The 18998-nt window shown below is 39.5% G+C and overlaps 1 protein-coding gene and 1 long non-coding RNA gene across 2 annotated transcripts; one reads left to right on the top strand and one right to left on the bottom strand.

Moving 5' to 3' along the window:
• Nucleotides 1-948: 948 nt before the first annotated feature.
• LOC141559030 (uncharacterized) lies at nucleotides 949-5965 on the bottom strand. The gene is made up of 3 exons (XR_012487202.1): nucleotides 3328-5965; nucleotides 2661-3003; nucleotides 949-2547 (listed from the first exon to the last, which is right to left on the bottom strand). It is a non-coding gene; the product is annotated as an uncharacterized LOC141559030 (long non-coding RNA).
• Nucleotides 5966-6040: 75 nt separating this feature from the next.
• On the top strand, nucleotides 6041-18661 carry TFAM (transcription factor A, mitochondrial). Its single transcript, XM_074297061.1, has 7 exons — nucleotides 6041-6345; nucleotides 8114-8238; nucleotides 9939-10009; nucleotides 12018-12167; nucleotides 14388-14483; nucleotides 16089-16145; nucleotides 17574-18661. The coding sequence occupies exons 1-7, from the start codon at nucleotides 6056-6058 to the stop codon at nucleotides 17724-17726; spliced, it is 942 nt and encodes a 313-aa protein (XP_074153162.1). The 5' UTR covers nucleotides 6041-6055; the 3' UTR covers nucleotides 17727-18661.
• The last annotated feature ends 337 nt before the right edge of the window (nucleotides 18662-18998 follow it).

The raw sequence follows: 18998 nt of genomic DNA, 5'->3' as shown, positions 1-18998 counted from the left end.
ATCTGTTCTCATGAGAAGGAGCAGTCACTCTCACCATATGGAGGTGTGAAAGTGAAGGCTCTGAGTGCAGACAGAAGGGGCCATGTATAGGTTCCTTGATGCAACATTAGCCCCCTCATTGACTGAGAATGTGATCTTACATTCTCAGCATGAAAACTACCCCAAATGGGAAAACAACACATAGATTCAAATTTAAACAAAAACATTCCTTTACTGACCCTGAGACATGCTTTCAAAGTGTGAGAGATAAGGGCTGAGTCAGTCTGCTCTACACTCTCCCAAACTTGCTCCCATCGCCATACCCTGGTAACTATTTGCTAATGAGGAAAGGCAGGGGATAATAGGAACCTGATCCCACAGCTTAGTCAATTTATAATTTGCCTTTTGAAGAAATATCAGATTTTCCATTCATGATGATGATGATGGTAGTGCAGAGGAGGTGTTAACCATAGAATTTAATGCACACAGTTCACTTCACAAATGGGACTGGGAATAGAAAGGCCTATGGCCTACTCTCAGATAATATAATAATAGCTTGTATTTATATTTTTGTTGTTTAAACATTTTCAGTTGCATTCTACTTTTCAAAATCCCATTTTTTTTTTTTTTTGCAGAAATACTGGGATGATTTGCTATTTCCTTTTTCAGCTCATTTTACAGATAAGGAAACTGGGGCAAACAGTGAAGTTGTTTAGAGTAACATAGCTAGTGTTTGAGGTTGTATTTAAATTCAGGAAAATGAGTCTTTCTGAGTTCAACTGGGTGCTCTAACCACTTTATGTCTTTTTTGTTGATGTTGTTGAGGCAACTGGGGTAAAGTGACTTGCCCAGGGTCACACAGATAGGAAGTGTTAAGTGTATAAGACCAGAGTTTTTTTTTTTTTGTTTGTTTTTTTTTTTTAACAATAAGGACAAGTTTCCAGTGGAACTCATAAGTAATCAGGAAGAAGTCATTAAAGGGAAGAATCCAAAAAGTGGGAAGTATGCTACTGATTGATGGACTAACCTAAAAGGAATTTAGCAAAAATATACTCAGTGAGCAGTTATTGGCTTTCTGTTGGGATAAGTAAAGGTGGAGTTTCTAAAGACCTGGAGTGAGTCTATAATCAAAAATCCACTTAAACAAAAGACCTGCTTGAGAATAAAAGTCTCACTTAAGACTGAGATGATCAGTGCCATTCCTGCTTGCTCCACGGAGTTTTATAATCCTACCTGCCAGTGCTTCAGGCTTTCTCTAATAATGTCCACCTAGCTACCCAGGATCTTATCACCTTCTTTTCCCCACTGCCTCCTAAATGTTGCTCTGTCTGTAATGATTTTAATTTCTGCTTGTCTCTGATCTTTTCCCTTGTATACAACCATATTCAAATCTCCTAATCATCAAAGATTTTCTTTGATCCAAATGTCTAATCATGTTATTAGCCTGTCACCTTCTGTTTTTTTAATTATATAATTATATTAAGGAATTATTATTATTTTTAATAATAAAAATATTTATCTCCTATCTTTTCCTCCCCATTAGAAAGAATAAACTTGTTACAAATGTTTTCCTTCACAAATGGATTCTATTCCTATCATTCTACTTCAATTACTCATTCAAATGTCAGTTTGTCAACAATCATTTTTAAAGCACCTACTGGGAGTCAGGTACTGTGGCAGGTGTTGGGGAAATACCTCTACAGATGAAATTACATCCTAACAAGAATGACAACAGAAATAAATATAAGTGTTCCCAGGATAAACAGAAAGTGAATAAATACAATTATATAGAAAGTAATTAAATGTACTATACTCTAGAAAGCGATTATTATTAGGAACAAGGAAGTTGGAGGGAAGAATAGATTTAGGGGATATGTTATCTGGGGCACTGCAGGTGGGAGATGCAAGTGGCACATTCAGGCAGAGCTATCCAGTAAACAAGTGAAAATATAGGTCTGAAATTCTAGGGAAAAGTTGGATACAGATAAATATTTGGGAATTATCTGCACTGAGGGACTCTTATGGGAAAATCCAATAAAAGGAGACTTAGAACTTTAGTAAAATCAGCATAATGGCTGGTATCAGGGAGGTGATAGTCACATTCTCTTGTGCCATTCTCTGGTCTTTGATTTTTGGAATGTTGTCTGTCCTTTGTTTTTGAAGAGGATCAGTGACAGTGAGGGGGATGTCTTGACTTATAAGTGAACTGAATTTAAACGAGCAAGGCTTTGTAAAGTTATTGACTTCATCCTCTCCTCCAAAGTGATTGGAGTCGAGTAGGAAGACATAAGTCGAGATGACTGGCCATGGCCTCTAAAGAATCTTAGATTTGCAAGAGATCAAAAACATCAAATAGCCCAGTTCTGATGAAAACAAGAATCTTCATTACAGTTTATATCTCAAGGGGTCACATGCCCTTTGTTTAAATACCTCCAAGGAGGGGGAAGGCCTGAAGTGCCACACAGATCATTCAGCTTTGGGAGAGCTCTGACAGTGAGGAAGTTTTTCCTGACATCAAATAGATACTGGCTTCTTGCAACTTCTATGCACTGCTCCTGGATTTATCCTCTGGGATCACACACACAGAACAAGCGAAATTTTTTTCTCCAATCTTTCCAGCCCTTCAAATCAATAGTCACTCATTAACCAAGCTATCAAACAAGCATTTATTAAGCACTTACCGTGTGCCAGCACAGTGCCAGGTGTAGAGTATCCTACAAATAGGAAAGTGCCATCAAGGTGCTTATCTTATACTCAGAGGAGTCAATATGTTCAGTTAAATAAATATGGGAAATAAACACAATGTAGACTTTTGTTGTTGTTGTTTTTTTTTTTTTTTGAAGAGAGGAAGCATTAGCACCTGAGTGTACCGGGGAATCAGAGTGTCTCTTGAAGAAGGTGACACTTTAGTTGCTAGGGATTTTCAGAGTTGAGGAGGGAATGCACTCCAGGCACGAGAGAAACATTGTGCAAAGACATTGTCAGCTGGACAGGAACTGGCCTCTGACCTGTGGGTATCCAGAGCTGAACAAAGCAGACCAGAGATTAGAGAGTCAGGACACAAACAGACATTTAATTTCACAGTGAGAAAAACAGGTTTGCAAACCCAAGTCTTTCTGAGAAGGAGGGCTTGTGGCTTGTGGCTTGTGGCAGGGGTAGCATATTTAAGCACAAAAACCACAAAAGGCTGGACCACAATGCAATCCTTCTTAGGTCTTGTGTAAGCCGTTCCCACGGCCAGCCCATGAAGGCAATTTTTTTGGGAAAATGCAGGTGTTCTAAGATCCTATGGGAGCAGTGTAAGTTCTCAAGTTGTTGGGGTCATGATCGTTCAGTGAGATACAGTACCAGAGTTAGCATGGCAGGGACAAGGATGCAGGATCTGGTTCCGTTTACTCAGTGGTTACAGACACAGGAATTGTTAGCATGTCAGATTTTGATCGATCACTTTCTGCTACAGGTTTCTGGCTCTCAAGTCCTTGAGAAATAGGAAGGCTCCAGTGAATCTAAATAGCTGTTAATATGAAAATCATAAATATCTCAGAGTACACCCTAGTGCTTCGTCAAAGCAATACATTTTGCCAGGGGGTGAGATCATCTAGAGCATGAGTACAAAGGATTGTTGTCATGCCAAGCTCAGGGCACAGCTTGCTTGCTGGGCCTTAGCTCTGGAAAACAGGGTGTCTCCTAATATCTTGACAACATAGGGGCAATTTTGTTTACCAGAGAGAGAGCCGTTTAGTGTACCTTAGAGCAGGGCTTCTTAAACTTTTTCCACTCATAACCTCGTTTTGCTCAAGAAATTTTTTTCCACCCCAAGTATATTGGTATATAAAATAGGCATACAAATAAAACGTTTACTGATAATAAATCATAAGGAACTTTATTTTTGGTCATATATAATTTTATCATTAAAGGCCAAAGCTAATTTGCATACAACTAGATGGCTGTGCTTGTTTATTTTTACATAAAGAATTACATCTTGGTGCAGCTAGGTTGTTCAGTGGATAGAACACCAGCCCTGAAATCACGAGGACCTGAGTTCAAATCTGACCTCAAACACTTAACACTTCCTAGCTGTGGGACCCTGGGCAAGTCACTTAACTCCAACTGCCTCAGCAAAAGAAAAAAAAAGAATTAAATCTTGGAGGAATAGTTGATACCACTTACATTACCAAATTTTCCTAACCCCACATTCAGTTATGTGGGGTTGCAACCTACAGTTTAACCTACACCCAGAGAAGGAACACTGGGAAGTGAATGTAAATTGTTAGCACTACTGTCCATCTACCCAGGTTACTTCTACCTTCAGAATCCAATACTTAATGTGCAACAAGAAAATGGGATTTACACACATATATTGTATCTGGGTTATATTGTAACACATGTAAAATGTATGGGATTGCCTGTCATCTAGGGGAGGGAATGGAGGGAGGGAAGGGAAAATTTGGAAAAATGAATACGAAGGATTATGTTGTAAAAAATTAAAAAAATAAAATAAAATAAAATAAAAGGGGGGGGTGGGGGAAGAAGCTTTGCCTTCCAGCCCAGGAGGATAATATGTAACCAGCTGATGCCAGATTGGGAATGTCAAATGTCAAAAAAAAAGGTTATAGATTATCGTTTTCTCAAGCTGAAATTTGCCGCCTCCTGTCCATTTTTCCTAGTCCTACTAATTTTGGGTCCAAAGAACAAGCCCAGTATCAGGCCTCTTCGTCTTCTCAATCTTCTCTCTAGAATAACCATTCTCACTTCCTTCAACCGAACGGCCAACAGCATGAATTTAAGGCCCTTCGCTATCCTAGTTGACTCTAAAATTTGCAAATTGGAGGGTTCCTCAGTGGCCATCTAGTCTCCATTAAAACAGACGGGAAGGGCAATGCAGTGACCTTTACCCTAAGACATACCATGACGGGAAGCCCCCTGTTTCTTGGGCAACCCGTCCAATGGCATACAGCGCCCATTTCATCTCAAATGGCTTGTTAGGGGATTCGCCTCTGCACGCGCCCCTTCAGACACCGCTTTTCTAATCCTTAGTCCTCAGAGTCATTTTCCTTCTTTCTCTGGACCCCTTTTCTTTAATTGCTTTCCAGGATCTTTGGGATATCTTTTCTGCATGTTCCCTCTCGGCCCGTAGCCACCAACCTCTTCCAGAACGGCCTCCTCATTCCTCTCTCTGGTTCAATGGCTTCTCCCCTTCTTCATCACAACCTTCTTGGGAAGTTGGAAGGGTAGCTTGACTTCCTTAGTGGCTCTTCTGGCCCTTCCTTCGCCCACCATCAGGGGTTTTCTTGGCAGAGAAATCCCCGTTTCCTTCTCCAGTTCAGACAGAGGCTAGCAGGGTGAATGAAGTAGCTCCTGGGGAGGGTGGAGCAGTATTCCTAAGGCCACCCCGCCCCATGGGAAAGCCCAGGGTCCGGTAAGACTCCTCGGCCTGAGGTAACGTTACTACTAGGCCCCTCCCCCAACTCCATCTCTGAGACATAACAGCGTGTCTGTGGCGGGAGGCCCCAGATCTCTATCTTTTTCACTTAAATTTATCTTGCCCCGGATTCCTCGCCAACTTTTTTCGGGCCCTTAGGCCGCTGCCCGCGCCACCTCCCGGGACTTCACGTACTTGGGATGTCCCTCCTGGCTGTGTAACCCTAGGAGAGTCCCTTCGCCCTGCCTCAGTTTCCCCCTCTGTAAAACGAGCGAGGGGGGGAGGCGGCAGACCGCTCTAGAATCTCACCCCTAGGGGCCCCGGCGCTAAACTTTCGGTACAACTCCGGAGGAAGCCGGGGCTGACCCGAGAAGGGAGCGGGCGGTGGGCAGGGTAAAGGCTCGGGTCTGGGAGAGGCCCGGCCAGGGGATGAGCGGGGGGTCAGCCTCCAGCTTATGGAGGCCTTGACACACCGAGCCCCTCGTTCGGCCGCTCCCGGGGGCGCGCAGCGCGAGGCCGCAGGGAAAGACAGGAAACCTTAGCCCCGGGCGCGCTGCCCGAGGCCTCACTAGTGCGCAGGCGCGACCGGAGAGAGCCAGTTTCATCCCTTTCTCCCCCGCCCGCGGCCTCGCTCGGCCCGCCTCCGGGAGGCGCATGCGCCCTCGCTGCGGCTGTGGCCGCGCGGGTCCCCTACCGGAAGTGGTCCTTTTCCCCTCCCACAATGCTCCGCGTGCGGCGCGGACCGGAGGCGTTTCTCACGGGGACACAAACACGCCCGGGACTTGCCGCCGCTGGCGCCTTTGCGAGCAGAGGGAGGACGGGACTGGGGCCATGGCGGCGAAGGCTGCGACGCAGCTGCTGCACGGAAGCTGGGGGGCGCTGAGGGCTCTGGGCCGGCCCGCCGCTCTCCGAGCCTCCCGAGGGCTGCTGGAGCCGCCGCTGAGGTGAGGGGAGGGAGGAGGCCCGAAGGCCTGGCCCGCCGCGGGTAGGCGCCCACCGGCATTTATTGGGTGCCTGCTCTGTGGGTTCGGGGCTTTCTGAGGCCCCCCCGGAGGTCCAGGGCTTCAATTGTCAGCCTCGGTTTCTCCATTTGTAAAGTGGGCGTTCCCTTCGTAGGGCGCTGGGCTGGACGCCCCGTGCCTTCCCGGGGCACTGTGAGTCTTTGTGAAGAGCCTGCAGTTGGCGCAGAATTGGGAGCTTTTGAAGTCCCCGCCACTGCGGAGTGTGCCTGTGTCCCCATTGGGAGGTCACACGTGGGGAAACGCCCAACTAGGGGCATGGGGGGAGCTAGAAACCCTGCGCCCAGAACCCGCCCCCTTTCAGTCCCTTCCTCTGAAACGGGACCTTGACCGAGGTGACCTTTAAGGTTTCCCGGAGCCCCTAGTAAGGCCGGGGAGGCCGGAACTCTCCTCCGCTCCCGAGATCGGCTTGGAGGCTCATCTTGTCAAACCTCCCAGTCCCCAGTTGCAGCGGCCTCTGGTGTGTCCACACTAGGTGCGCTCCTGCAGAAAACCGTGTAGACGAAACCTCAGGGCTTAGGACTGGCCACCTTTTAGTGCAAAGACGCAGGGTTCAGAGTGGGGGTCTTGGTTTAAATTCTGGCCCCTTTCAGGACCTTGTGACCTTGGGGAAATCTTCCAGGGTCACCCTGGGAACCTCAGTTTTCTCATCTGTAAAATGGGGAGCTTGGACCAGATGATTCCCCCCAGACCTTCATCCTGGCCTGGCTCCTGGGAATTGCCCGCAGCCTTCTCCCCAACCTCCTTCCACACGGAGGAACATTAGTCTGTCCCTCTCACCCCTGGCGACTTCCCAGCCCCAGAGTAAAATGAATATTTAAAACTCCCCGCTTGTCCCCTCCTCCGACACCTTGGCCCATCTGTGGTGGCTCCAACTCCTGGTCCTTTGCTATTGCCTGTGCTCAGATTCTCCTCTTCTTTGGCTTCTTTGAAGCCAGGCCCAAAGCCAGCCTTGCAGCCCACTTTTTCCCTGATGGTTCAGCCCTCCCCCCAGCTGTAGGGATCTTCCCCCCTGACATTCCTGGATAAGCGGTCTGTTCAGAGCCTTTACATTTTGTCTTGTGAGCTCCTGGAGCACGAGGACATTGGCTTTGCGTTTTCTTGTGTCCCCAGTGATGACACGTGGCTTGGCACATGGCAGTCCTTCCAAAATGATGCTTAACTGGTTGGAGGTATTTTTATTTCCAGATTTTTTCTGGAATAATGTGGTTATAAGCTGGACTTTACGTCACACGTGTGTGTCCTAAGAGAATGACAGTACATTGTGACAGAACGACTTCTGCCTCAAAGCACTTTTAGGTTATAGACTGTCTTAAAGGTAGTGTGAGGATCCTTGTCCACTCATACTGGCGGACATAGGTCTTTTATTTAAAGCACATAGTTTGCTTCCTCAGCAGCCCAGGCCAGAATTGATTGGGCTTTTCTTCCTAAATTGCCCCCCTGAAGTCTGGGGCATCGTATCTTGTGACCTTCCATTTGAGCCTTAAATGAAACTTTAACACTCGGTCACAAGCCAGATAACATCCCTGGTCCTCAGGTTTTTGATCCATAGAAACATCAATAAAAGTCCTTGCTCTTGCTGCCTCAGAATGTGATGAAGCACCTTAGTGCTTATGTTACATATATGTAGATGTTTATTTTAAGGGATTATTGATAAACAACTAAATTCAAACACAATTTTTATTCAAAGCAGTTCTCTCTGTGGATTGGAACGGTTTATGAAAGACTGCACTTTATCTAATGCTCCAAAGAAACCTGTGTCTGCCTACATTCGTTTTACGATGGAGCATCGGCCCATACTCAAAGAACAAAATCCGGGTAAGTTACTGATTATGGAAGTCTACTTTTCCTTGGCACCATGTGGGAAATAACAAAAGAAAGCATGAAACTTTTGTTGCTGATCTAGATTTGCCATCAACAGTCGGGAGGCTGTCGCTTTTTTCTGTTTCCTTGTTTGTAATAAGGAGACAAGCTTTAGAATCCATGTCCCACGCTGCCATATCAGGGTGCTGTGGTGATATGAGAGAGTGAGTGAAAGGCTGGAGTTTTTTAAAAATGATATAACTTTGAAAATAAATATTTTTTTAGGAGGCTCCAAAAAGAGGCTTCTTGTAATTAGAGTGTGTTGTCGGGCTGTATCTTTGGCGGAAAAAAAGCCCAGGTGACCTCTGGGCTAGAAGCCAGCCCATGCTTCCCTTTGCCTTGATCCTCCCCAGTTTATGGCACTGCAGTGGGCTGAAATAGCGATCCCCTAACTCAAAAACAGCAGCAAGGTTGGCATGAGTGAAGGCAGAGAAGCCCAAAGAGTGGATGCTCTTGCCATTTGTAAGATTTTATGTAGAGCTTCTGTAGCTCTGGGGAAGTCCTTTCTGGAGCTTCCCCATGGCACAGGTGACTTTGAACATTTGAAGACTGTGCCAGTGAAGTATAAGTGCTGGCAGGGCCTAAGAACCCTGAAAGGTTTCAAGTTTGAGTCCAGAAAGGAATTGTGGTGTATTTCTTATCCAAGCACTATGGCAGCCAAGTTCAGAGAGATGGAATGATGAAGTTTTTGTGTATCAGATTTTGTAAGCTTCTATTAAGTGCCTCCTGTGCTCCATGAGCCATGCTAGGCACCCTGGGGAACGTTAGTGAATGTTTAGAGACAAGTTGTAATCTCTGTTGTGGGGAGGCACCTACCAGAATAAAATAAGGCTTTTGAGATATTTGAAGTGGCATCACAGGAGCAGGTGATTGTGGGAGCAAATGAATAGGATCACATGGCTCTCTTAAAGTAAGATACACCATGGTGTTTATGTACTAGTCTTAACAGCATATTAAGGAAGCAGTGATTTATTTTTAATAAATAAAATAAAATAAATCACAGTGTTGTGAAACACTGAGTTTCTGAAAGGCTAAGGATATGCATACATTTGATCTCATTTCTCTTTAATCATAAAGATAAGAAAACCTCAGCAATAACATGTTAAGCAGTAGCAAGTAACATGTCCCTTTGAACTAGGTCACATTCCTCAACTTTTATTGTGGGAAGGGGAAAAACACCCTTTTGAAAAACCTGCATCTTACAGGTTAAGGGAAGAAATATGAGTATAGTAGCTGTATTTGAGGATAATGCAGTATGTTTCAAAATATTTTCAAGAAAAAATTGTTGTCAAAAATTAGCTCATTTGGTCTTTTTTTTTTTTTTTTTTATAAGTAACTTGATAAACTTGAAATGATTGGGAGCCCAAGAGCTATTCTTTTGAAGTTCATTATGGATGTGATGTCAATTTAACATGTCCTAGAAATTAACTTGTATATAGTAAGTGTCAGCTGAAAGTCAGTAAAGACCTTTTTGAAGCTATTTATCAAACCTGTGTTTTGGATTATTTGACTAGACATAATAGTGCTTTAGGTTATGGGCAGAGTGATTTCATAATCAAATTAATTTAGGAGAAGACACCAGTGAATTAGTCTTTTTTTTAGAAATCTTTAGTCATGAGAAAAAAAATTGAAACTTTGAAAATTTCATTCTTCAGATTTGAAAAGCACAGAGATAATTAAGAAACTTGCTGAAGCTTGGAGGGAGCTTCCACAATCAAAAAAGAAAGTAAGTATGGTTCTTTACCACCATCCTGGGTTACCGTTAAAGCCATGAATTTTAGGGATTAGATGACCAATTTGTTGGGCAGTGCTCATGGGCAATGAAAAAACTCAATCTCATAAACTGTTTTTCTTATAGACGATAGAACATTTGGTTAAAAAAAAAACTTAATTCTAGTCCAAAAAGCTTGGGTCCAACTCAGTATTTCTTAGATCTAAATTTGCATTAGTCACTTTACCCTCCTTGGCCTTAGTTGGAATATGAGAATATTAAATCTTATATGGTCTGCTTTATTATTGAAAATGTCTTGGATATTTTAGCAATTCTATAAAAACCCAAGTACTTTTATGACATTTAAGTCTTTACATAGGTAGATGTAAAGAGATGGTAAATCAGTTTTAAACACTGAGGCATCCATAATGGTTTTTTTTTTTTTTTTTCTTTTAAGGATTAAGTGACTTGCTTAGTGTCACATAGATTTTTTTTTTTAAATAATAGCTTTTTATTTTCAAAATACATGCAAAGATAGTTTTCAACATTCACCTTTGCAAACAGTTCCACATTTATCATATTGCACAAGAAAAATCCAAAAAGAAAAAAAACGAGAAAGGAAAAAACAAGCAAAAAGGTGAAAATGCTATGTTATGATCCATATTCAGTGCTCATACTCTTCTTTCTGGATGTGGATGGCTTCTCCATCAGAAGTCTGTTGGAATTGTCCTAAATCACCTCATTGTTGAAAAGAGCCACATCCATCAGAATTGATCATCCCATAATCTTGCTGTTGCTTTGTATAATGTTTTCTTGGTTTTACTCACTTCACTTAGCATCAGTTCACGTAAGTCCCTTCAGATCTTTCTGAAGCCATTTTGCTTATCATTTCTTATAGGACAACATTATCTCATTACATTCATATACCTTAACTCAGGGGTTCTCAAACTGTGGCCCGCAGGCCAGATGTGGCACTGCTGAGGACATTTATGTGGCCCGCCGGGTTGTGGCAAATGGGCCGAGACTGAGTGTGAGTTTTTGTTTTTACTATAGTCCGGCCCTCCACAATCTGAGGGACAGTGAACTGGCCCCCTATTTAAATAGCTTGAGGACCACTGCCTTAACTTATTCAACTCTTCTCCAGTTGAGGGTCATCCACTCAGTTTCCAGTTCCTTGCCACTACAAAAAGAGCTGTTATAAACATTTTTGCACATGTGGGTCCTTTTCCCTTTTTTATGATCTCTTTGGGATACAGACCCAGGAGAGGCACTGCTGGATCAAAAGGTATGTAGTTTGATAGCCCCTTGAACCTAGTATCAAATTGCTCTCCAGAATGGTTAGATGAGTTCACAACCCCACCAATAGTGTAATTAGTGTCCCAGTTTCCCCACATCCCTTCCAACATTTATCATATCTTTTCTTATCATCTTAACAAATCTGAGAGATATGTAGAGTGTACCCTATTTTTTTCAGTGAACAAAAATATATTTTCTACCTTCCTTCTGGGGGAAAACCCCTGCTCAAATGTACCTTACTTAATATGAAAAGATGATTTTTAAGAAATCATTTTGTGCTTTTAAAAATGCTGGTGTTTTTTTTTTTTTTTTGTTTTTTTTTTTTTTGTTTTTTTTTTTTGAAGCTGGGGTTTTTTAGCTATGTGCCCAGGGTCACATAGCTAGGAAGTGTCTGAGACATTTGAACTCAGCTCCTCCTGAATTCAGGGCTGGTGCTCTATCCACTGCGCCACCTAGCTGCCCAGTGAAACTGTTAAATCTCATTAGTGAATGGTGTTTATGCTTTTGAGGCAATAGTTTAATTTTCAATAAAAATGTCTTTTAAATAGTTTCCTCTAGTTGGAAATATAAGGCATGCATGATATAAACATGTTTAAGCCACTAACTAAAGTTGCCTCTGCTTAAATCTTTGCAGCTTTCTTTCCTTACCAAATTTGGTATTATACACTTAACTTCAACAGCTAAGTGATAATAACTCTTTTGACTATTATGCTTTTTCTATATTTAGGTATATGAAGAAGCTACTAAGGCAGAATTTAAAGTATACAAAGAAGAGAACTCTAAATTTAAAGCAGAGCTTAACTCTGTTGAGAAAAAAACTTTGAAAGAAGAGAAGCGTCGAAGAAGGGCTAGAAAGGAAATAATAAAGAAAAAAAGAGTGAGTGGACCCAGTTTCTCCTCTGACAAAGAAATAAAGTTTATATAAATGTGTAGCTGTTCTACTTCTGGTAGTGTTTAAGAAAAAAAAGTTTTCATTAGATATATTTTAAGAAATGTGAACATTTATGATGTATAAACAAAGAAAAGGGAAAAAGAATGCATTTGAAACTAGATTTCCACTATGTACAATTTATATTTTGGTTTTGGTTTTGTATATTTAAACATGGCAATTTCAATTTTACCACTGTGTTAGTCTGCCTTTTATAGTAGGACTTCATCAATTTGGACTACTTAAGACTGAAAACCATCTAATTAGATATAACTCTGGATATCCAGTTCATTAGCTTACCTGCTTTCAACCTTTATTGGCTCTTGGTCAGTGGCCCTGGTGCAATTTGACTGTGGAAGTAGTGATGAATAAAACCTCTTGTGGCACAGTAGCCATTTTTTTTCTTTTTTTAATTTATTTTTAACACACATTGCTTTATGAATCATGTTGGGAGAGAAAAATTATAGCAAAAGGGAAAAACCTTTGGAGAGATTACAAAAAAAAAAAAAAAGTGAACATAGCATTGTTGATTTATACACAGTCTTCTTAGTTCTTTTTCTGGATGCAGATGGCATTTTCTTTCCAAAGTCTATTGGGATTGCTTGGACCACTGAACCACTGAGAAGAACCAAGTATTTCATAGTTGATCATCACATATTCTTGCTGTTATTATGTACAAATATTCCTGGTTCTGCTTGTTTCATTCAGCATCAGTTCATGTAAATCTTTCCCGGCTTTTCTGAAGTCAGCCTGCTCATCATTTCTTATAGAACGATAATTCTTTTACTATTCATATAGCATAATATTATTCAGCCATTCCCCAATTGATGGGCATTTACTCATTTTTCAATTCTTTGCTACCACAGAAAGAACTGCTATAAACATTTTTGCACATGTGGGTTCTTTTTCCTACTTTATGATGTCCTTGGGATATATATCCAGTGCAGTGGCCATCTTCTTCCCATCACTCATCTTATCAGCTTCAAAATCATTCTTATAGTTGTCTGCAATAATTAGTATCTGAGCCATTGTTTTGTCACTATTTCCTGTTATTATAAGGACTTGAATGTTGGTAACAATTTGACATTCATTTCCTTAATACCAATAATATCTGATTTTTATGTGGTATTTTAAGGTTTATTGAATGTTCAAAATTGGAGATACCTTATTTATTTTTGCTAGCAAAGTTCCTGATGCCCAAGAAACTGGGTAAATTAGTTGGTGAATTCCTTTAAAAATAATGTGGCTTTGTGTTCAGCTCTTTTACTTGGTTTTACCTTTTCAACATAATGCCATATAAAACTTTTCAAAAAGTTTTATATGGAAAACATTCTGTATCCAGTTATATTTCATAGTAAAATTAATCATGATTTTGAAAACATAATCACATGGGTAGAATATTCATGTTAAGGAGCATTTTTCAGTGCATAATTGGAAACTAAATTTAATTAAAGTACCTTGTAGTCAGTTGGGACTGCATCTAGCTCTTTAAAATTTAATTTTTCTTAATGAATGAAAATCTTATTTTTTCTCCCTATGTTCCCCATCCTGTGTATGTAAAAAGAGAAACAAAAACTTTGCAGCAAATATGCCTCGTCAAACAAAATGAGAACGCCATATTATTCACGTTTGGAAAAGTGTTCTAATTTTTATCAGGAGTCTTTTACTTTCTTATCAGAAAGTGTGGAACATCTTTGGTCACTTGTCCTTAAGACATAGTTGATCATTGCAGTGATTAGAATTAATTTTTGTCCTTGTGATACTTTATAATAAATTATTCTTCTGGTTCTGTTCACTGGCCTCTACATTAGTTATTCTAAGCCTTCCCCTGTTTTCTCTAGACTTCACTATCATTTTTTCTTATGGCTAGATCGATATGATTGGATGTCTTCCTCTGAAAAATTGCATGTTCTCAACCTTTGATTATTTTCAAATTGAAGAATGGCTTGAATTAGTTCCAAACTACATCTACATCATGGGAATGAGAACTTCTATTAGAAAATTTTTTTTCATAAGTCTGACAAGTAATTTTTTGCTCCACTAGTTTGTTAATGACACAGTTGTGCACCATTTGGAGGTTTTCTTGGTGAAATGTTGGTCTGTATCTAATTTCTATCAGAGCATTTTCCTGTTTTCCTAGAAATTTCTAATTCTTTTTTTGTTATTTAGGAGTTAACCATCTTTGGAAAGCCCAAAAAACCTCGCTCGGGTTATAATATTTTTATTTCTGAACACTTTAAGGAAGGAAAAGGGGTTTCATCACAGGTAAAGCTAAATAATGTTTAATAATTATATAGTATTGTATGCATTGGTTTATTGATACTCAATATATATCTTTAAATCCTCAGTTTCTTAAGTGATATATAATTAAAGTCATGAAGCAACAGTCCTTAAGATAAGGTCACATTTTCTACTGTAGAGCTACATCAGTGACATTTGAACCCCAAATTTCAGTGTCATTGAAGGTTGTTGTTTGATATGTCATTCACTTGACAGATTTAGTGTATAGACATCTCAAGTGTTGTAGACAGAGCCAAATCTGATCATAAGAAGCTGGTGAGGTTTCATGTAATGATTTAAATTATTCTTAGTACTTTGTTTTGTTTTGTTTTTAAATCGTGTTTTCTTTTTCCAAATACATGCAAAGATAATTTTCAACATTCATCTTTGCAAAACCTTGTGTTCCAAATTTTTTTGCCCTCTCCTTCCTCTCCTCCATCCTCTAAATGAGAAGCTGTTGCTGCCTTCTTTTAAGAGCTCATGGCATATGAGCCCTTTAATCTCAGAGGTGAGATGAATGAGGCCTCATAACATGTGAAAAGAGCTCCAGTTTATTATGTGGTATACAGCCTTTTTGATATACTTTTTTGCATGTGTGATCAGTATGTGAACAGTAGACAATCCCCAATCACCGAAGCAGCTCATGAGCATTGAGTATGCATGGTATCTACCAATGAGAGGAGATCCAGTCCAGCAATTCAGGAGCTTGCTCACAGGTGAGCGGCCCTGTTCAGGCATCCCTGCTCACAGAGCCACTGGCTGTGACCTTTAGCTTACACCTGTTCCCACAATCACAAATTAATGCTCCTTGCTCAACAAGGATGTTTCTGCAAGGTGGCAGAAAACTTATTATGCATCAAAAGTGGCCTCGGTACTCACTCTTAGCAGAATCCCTTACCCTTTCAAAAAGCAATCTAATATAAATTAAACACATACAGTTCTTCTAAATATATTTCCATATTTATCATGCTGCATAAGAAAAATAAGTTCAATTTCCTTTTTTTTTTTTTTTTCTGAGGCAATTGGGGTTAAGTGACTTGCCCAGAGTCACATAGCTAAGAAGTGTTATGTGTTTGAGACCAGATTTGAACTCAGGTCCTCCTGACTATAGGGCTGGTGCTCTATTCACTGCCCCATCTAGCTGCTCCTCAATTTAACTTTTTAACCATACTTTCCTGTTACTCCATTCTATATGCAAATCTTATTGGCTAGCATTTCAGAAATCCTTGCTGCCTTTTTTTTTTTTTTTTTTTTTTTTTAATAATAAATTTAGAAATTTAGGTTAAATTGGAGATAATCTAGGACATGAGATCATGGATTTAGAGCTGAAATAAACAAATATTGCTCTTGGAGGGAAAATGGAGTGTTCTCTTTTAATGTATATTGATTGCTATACTTGAATTAGTTGAAAGTGTAGTTAAAGTTTAGAGTAGAGTGATAGAAATTAAGCACATGTTAACTGTTGCTTTTAGAGAAAATTTAATTTTTTGAGTCCCAAAAAGAACTGTACAATTAGTTATTTTTCTTGTTTCTTCTATTTCTCTACCCAAATCCCAAAAGCAGATAATGAAAAATATGTCATTTTTTTAGGAAACATTGAAGATTTTAAATGAAGAATGGAAAAATTTGTCACCATCTCGGAAGCAGGTATAGTCATAGGATCCCACCTTTAGATCTAGAATGAAGTTTGTTTTTTTTTTTTTTTTGCTTGAAGGGACCTTGGAGGTTATTCATTTAATTCCTTTATTTTACAATTGAGAAAATTAAGGCCTAGAGAAATTAAATGATTTGTTCAAGGCCACACGGGTTGTAGATGGCAGGATGTAAACCACGTTTTTTAGACTCACAAGTCCTGTAACTCTTTGGACTGTTTTACCAAAGTTTCTGGTAAAATTTTTAGTCTCAAATGCTCAAATAGGATATTTAAAGCTTGGTATGCAAAGAACTTGATGGCTGCTAACAAGCCAGTTAAAATATTTTAAACGAACTTTTGTGATTGTTCTTGGCCTGGCTTGGTTCTGTCATCTTATCGATACAAGGAACTCCCAGGTGAGGAAGGTGAGAAACTTCCCTCTACCATTTAAACCGCCTCTGCCATTTAAACTCTAAATATTTGACCAGAGTACTGAGTCTATAAGTGGCTTTTCTAGGGCCAAATAGCCAATGGGTGTAAGAGGCGGGACTTAAGAGGCCCTGATGTCTTCCTGCTTTGAAGCCAGCTCTCTAGTCACAAGAGCATGTTGTTTTTCTCTTATAATAGATTACTATTAAGTGATTTTGGGGGATTAGGGGCAAGCGACATCAATCACAAGGAGTTTTTTCTCACCATAAATTTAAATTTTATATACAAATTGCATGTGCTTTTTTCAACCTCTGCTCCCAGGATGATGAATTTTCTTTAAAAACATTTTAGTACATAAATGTCATCATTTCACAAATCCCTTCCTTCTAATAAAAAAGAAAGAAAGAAAAGCAAATGAGCACATTGGACTTGTCTGACAACATGTTCTTGTAATTTAACCATTTTTACCTTAGGCTTCACTAATAGTCCTTTTAAGTCACAAATATGACCATTGAGTTGGTATCTGATGTCTTTAAGGGTTGTCTTTTCCTTGTCGTACAATTTGCCCTTCTATTTCTGAATCCTTTCCTATCAATTTATCAGGTCTTAAGTTTCTTTGAATTCCTCATGCTTTTCATTTCTTATGGTGATATAACATTCATATAGCACAGTATAGTCATTTGTCAGAGTGATGTGTCAACTTTTCTGTGCTGATGTTTTTTTCTTCTCCATCAAAGAAAGTCCTGTTAGGAATATTTTTGTACATGTGGGACAGTAACCTGGGGTAATTGTCACATCATAGGCTGTGTATCCTTTAGTGACTTTACTGATTAACTCTTTCACATATAGCTGTCTATCTTTATTGATGTCTTCTTTCCCCCCCTCTTTTCTGAAAGTGATTATTTACACTTACATTTGTGTGAAATAGATATATGTCATAGATTTAGCTGTTCCAGAGAGAAAAGGAAATTTGCCCTAAAAAGTTACTGAACAACTATTTATTCCTTCCTCAGGTATATATGCAACTTGCCGAGGATGATAAAATTCGTTATGCAAATGAAATTAAATCGTGGGAAGAAAAAATGATTGAAATTGGAAGGGAAGATCTTTTACGTTTTAGGAAACTATCAGCCAAAATGGGAAAACACCTTGAAGACATCTATTGATGTTTGCATCTTCATAGTGAAGATGATAAATATTCAAGAACTAATCAGGTCTCTCACTACGCAGGACTGCAGCAAAATTTCTAAGAATGATGTTTGCGAACATTTTATATTAATCTTTTTGTTAACAGATGGACTTCAGCCAATATGCTGACACATTTTGTATTAGCACCTAGTTATGGATACTCTGATGGTATAGATTCAGTCTAAATTTAGGTAAAATTTGCTTTTGGAGCAACTGAATACCAAAAAAGTTCATCTAGGTGTCGGAGGGATTAGTTTTACTCTTAGATAAAGGTAAATCAAGCTGTGAAATATTTTTGATACTGGACGATAAGAAAGTATTCTTGTTTTCTAATGTGGAAACAAGGGTTTGCTTTTCTCAAATTATTTTAAATTATAAAAGTTACCATGGCCTAAGCTATCACTGTTGTGTATTTTTAAAGAATTGGAAGAGCTGACCTGGGCAAATTTCAATACCTAGGCAAGTTCTAATTCTTAGGAAATAGTAGCTGAGATGGTATTCAGAGATGATGAGTGGACGCACATGCAATTGCTGATTTCATTTATGCCTTCTTTTTTTAAACTACTGAAGATTTTGTAAACATTTCCATCCATCTTTTTTTTTTTTTTTTTTTTTGTAAAGTAAAAAAGATTATGTCAACTCCGCACATTGGTGTTTCTATCACAGAGAATAAATCTTCTAAAGTATTCTACTTAATTTACATGCTTAAATATGTTCTTAAAACATGTCTTTCTTTTAGTTGGGTATTAGTTTTTTTTAATCAAATATTATGTGCCTATTATGTGCCAGGGAACTGGGCTTGGGTGCCGAGTATACAAGTTTATTGTATGAAAAATTACACTTTGTATGAAATTGAAATAATGTTTGAATTTTTTCTATTCTTAAATAGAATAGTTTTCTCATCCAGTATCAATTTTTATTGTGATGTGTGAAGTTTTTCACTTCCTCTAAGTTTGCTACAGAATAAGCAGAACCTTTAGAATATTCTGCAAGAAGAATAATTGCTAAGTCCTCCTTCAGATGTCAGTTGTAACTAGGATGCTTTTACCCTCAAGGGGTTGAAAAGCCAAATCTGACATGTTGGAGACCTTAAACTGTAGATTCTAAGACACTAAAAAAAAATGCAGATATTTTTGTAGAGATGTCATAATGAAGTGTTAAAGGTGTTATAATTAAATTAAGGCTGAAGCTGAAGACTATCGACCCTTCAAACAAGACTTTGGAGTAGGTGAGCATCCTGATGGGTAAAG

The sequence above is a fragment of the Sminthopsis crassicaudata genome, chromosome 2 (genome assembly GCF_048593235.1).
Source record: "Sminthopsis crassicaudata isolate SCR6 chromosome 2, ASM4859323v1, whole genome shotgun sequence".
NCBI classification, from domain to species: Eukaryota; Metazoa; Chordata; class Mammalia; order Dasyuromorphia; family Dasyuridae; genus Sminthopsis; species Sminthopsis crassicaudata.
The sequence above is the reverse complement of the archived record's forward strand: the minus strand, read 5'-3'. Positions and strand labels throughout refer to the sequence as shown.

What these genes read in the sequence shown, in the direction of transcription:
- TFAM (XM_074297061.1), top strand. Translation starts at nt 6,056, where the DNA reads ATGCGCCCTCGCTGCGGCTGTGGCCGCGCGGGTCCCCTACCGGAAGTG. An exon ending in CTGCTGGAGCCGCCGCTGAG is followed by an intron (nt 6,346 to 8,113) that starts GTGAGGGGAGGG and finishes TATTCAAAGCAG; the next exon opens with TTCTCTCTGTGGATTGGAAC. An exon ending in AAATAATAAAGAAAAAAAGA is followed by an intron (nt 12,168 to 14,387) that starts GTGAGTGGACCC and finishes TTTGTTATTTAG; the next exon opens with GAGTTAACCATCTTTGGAAA.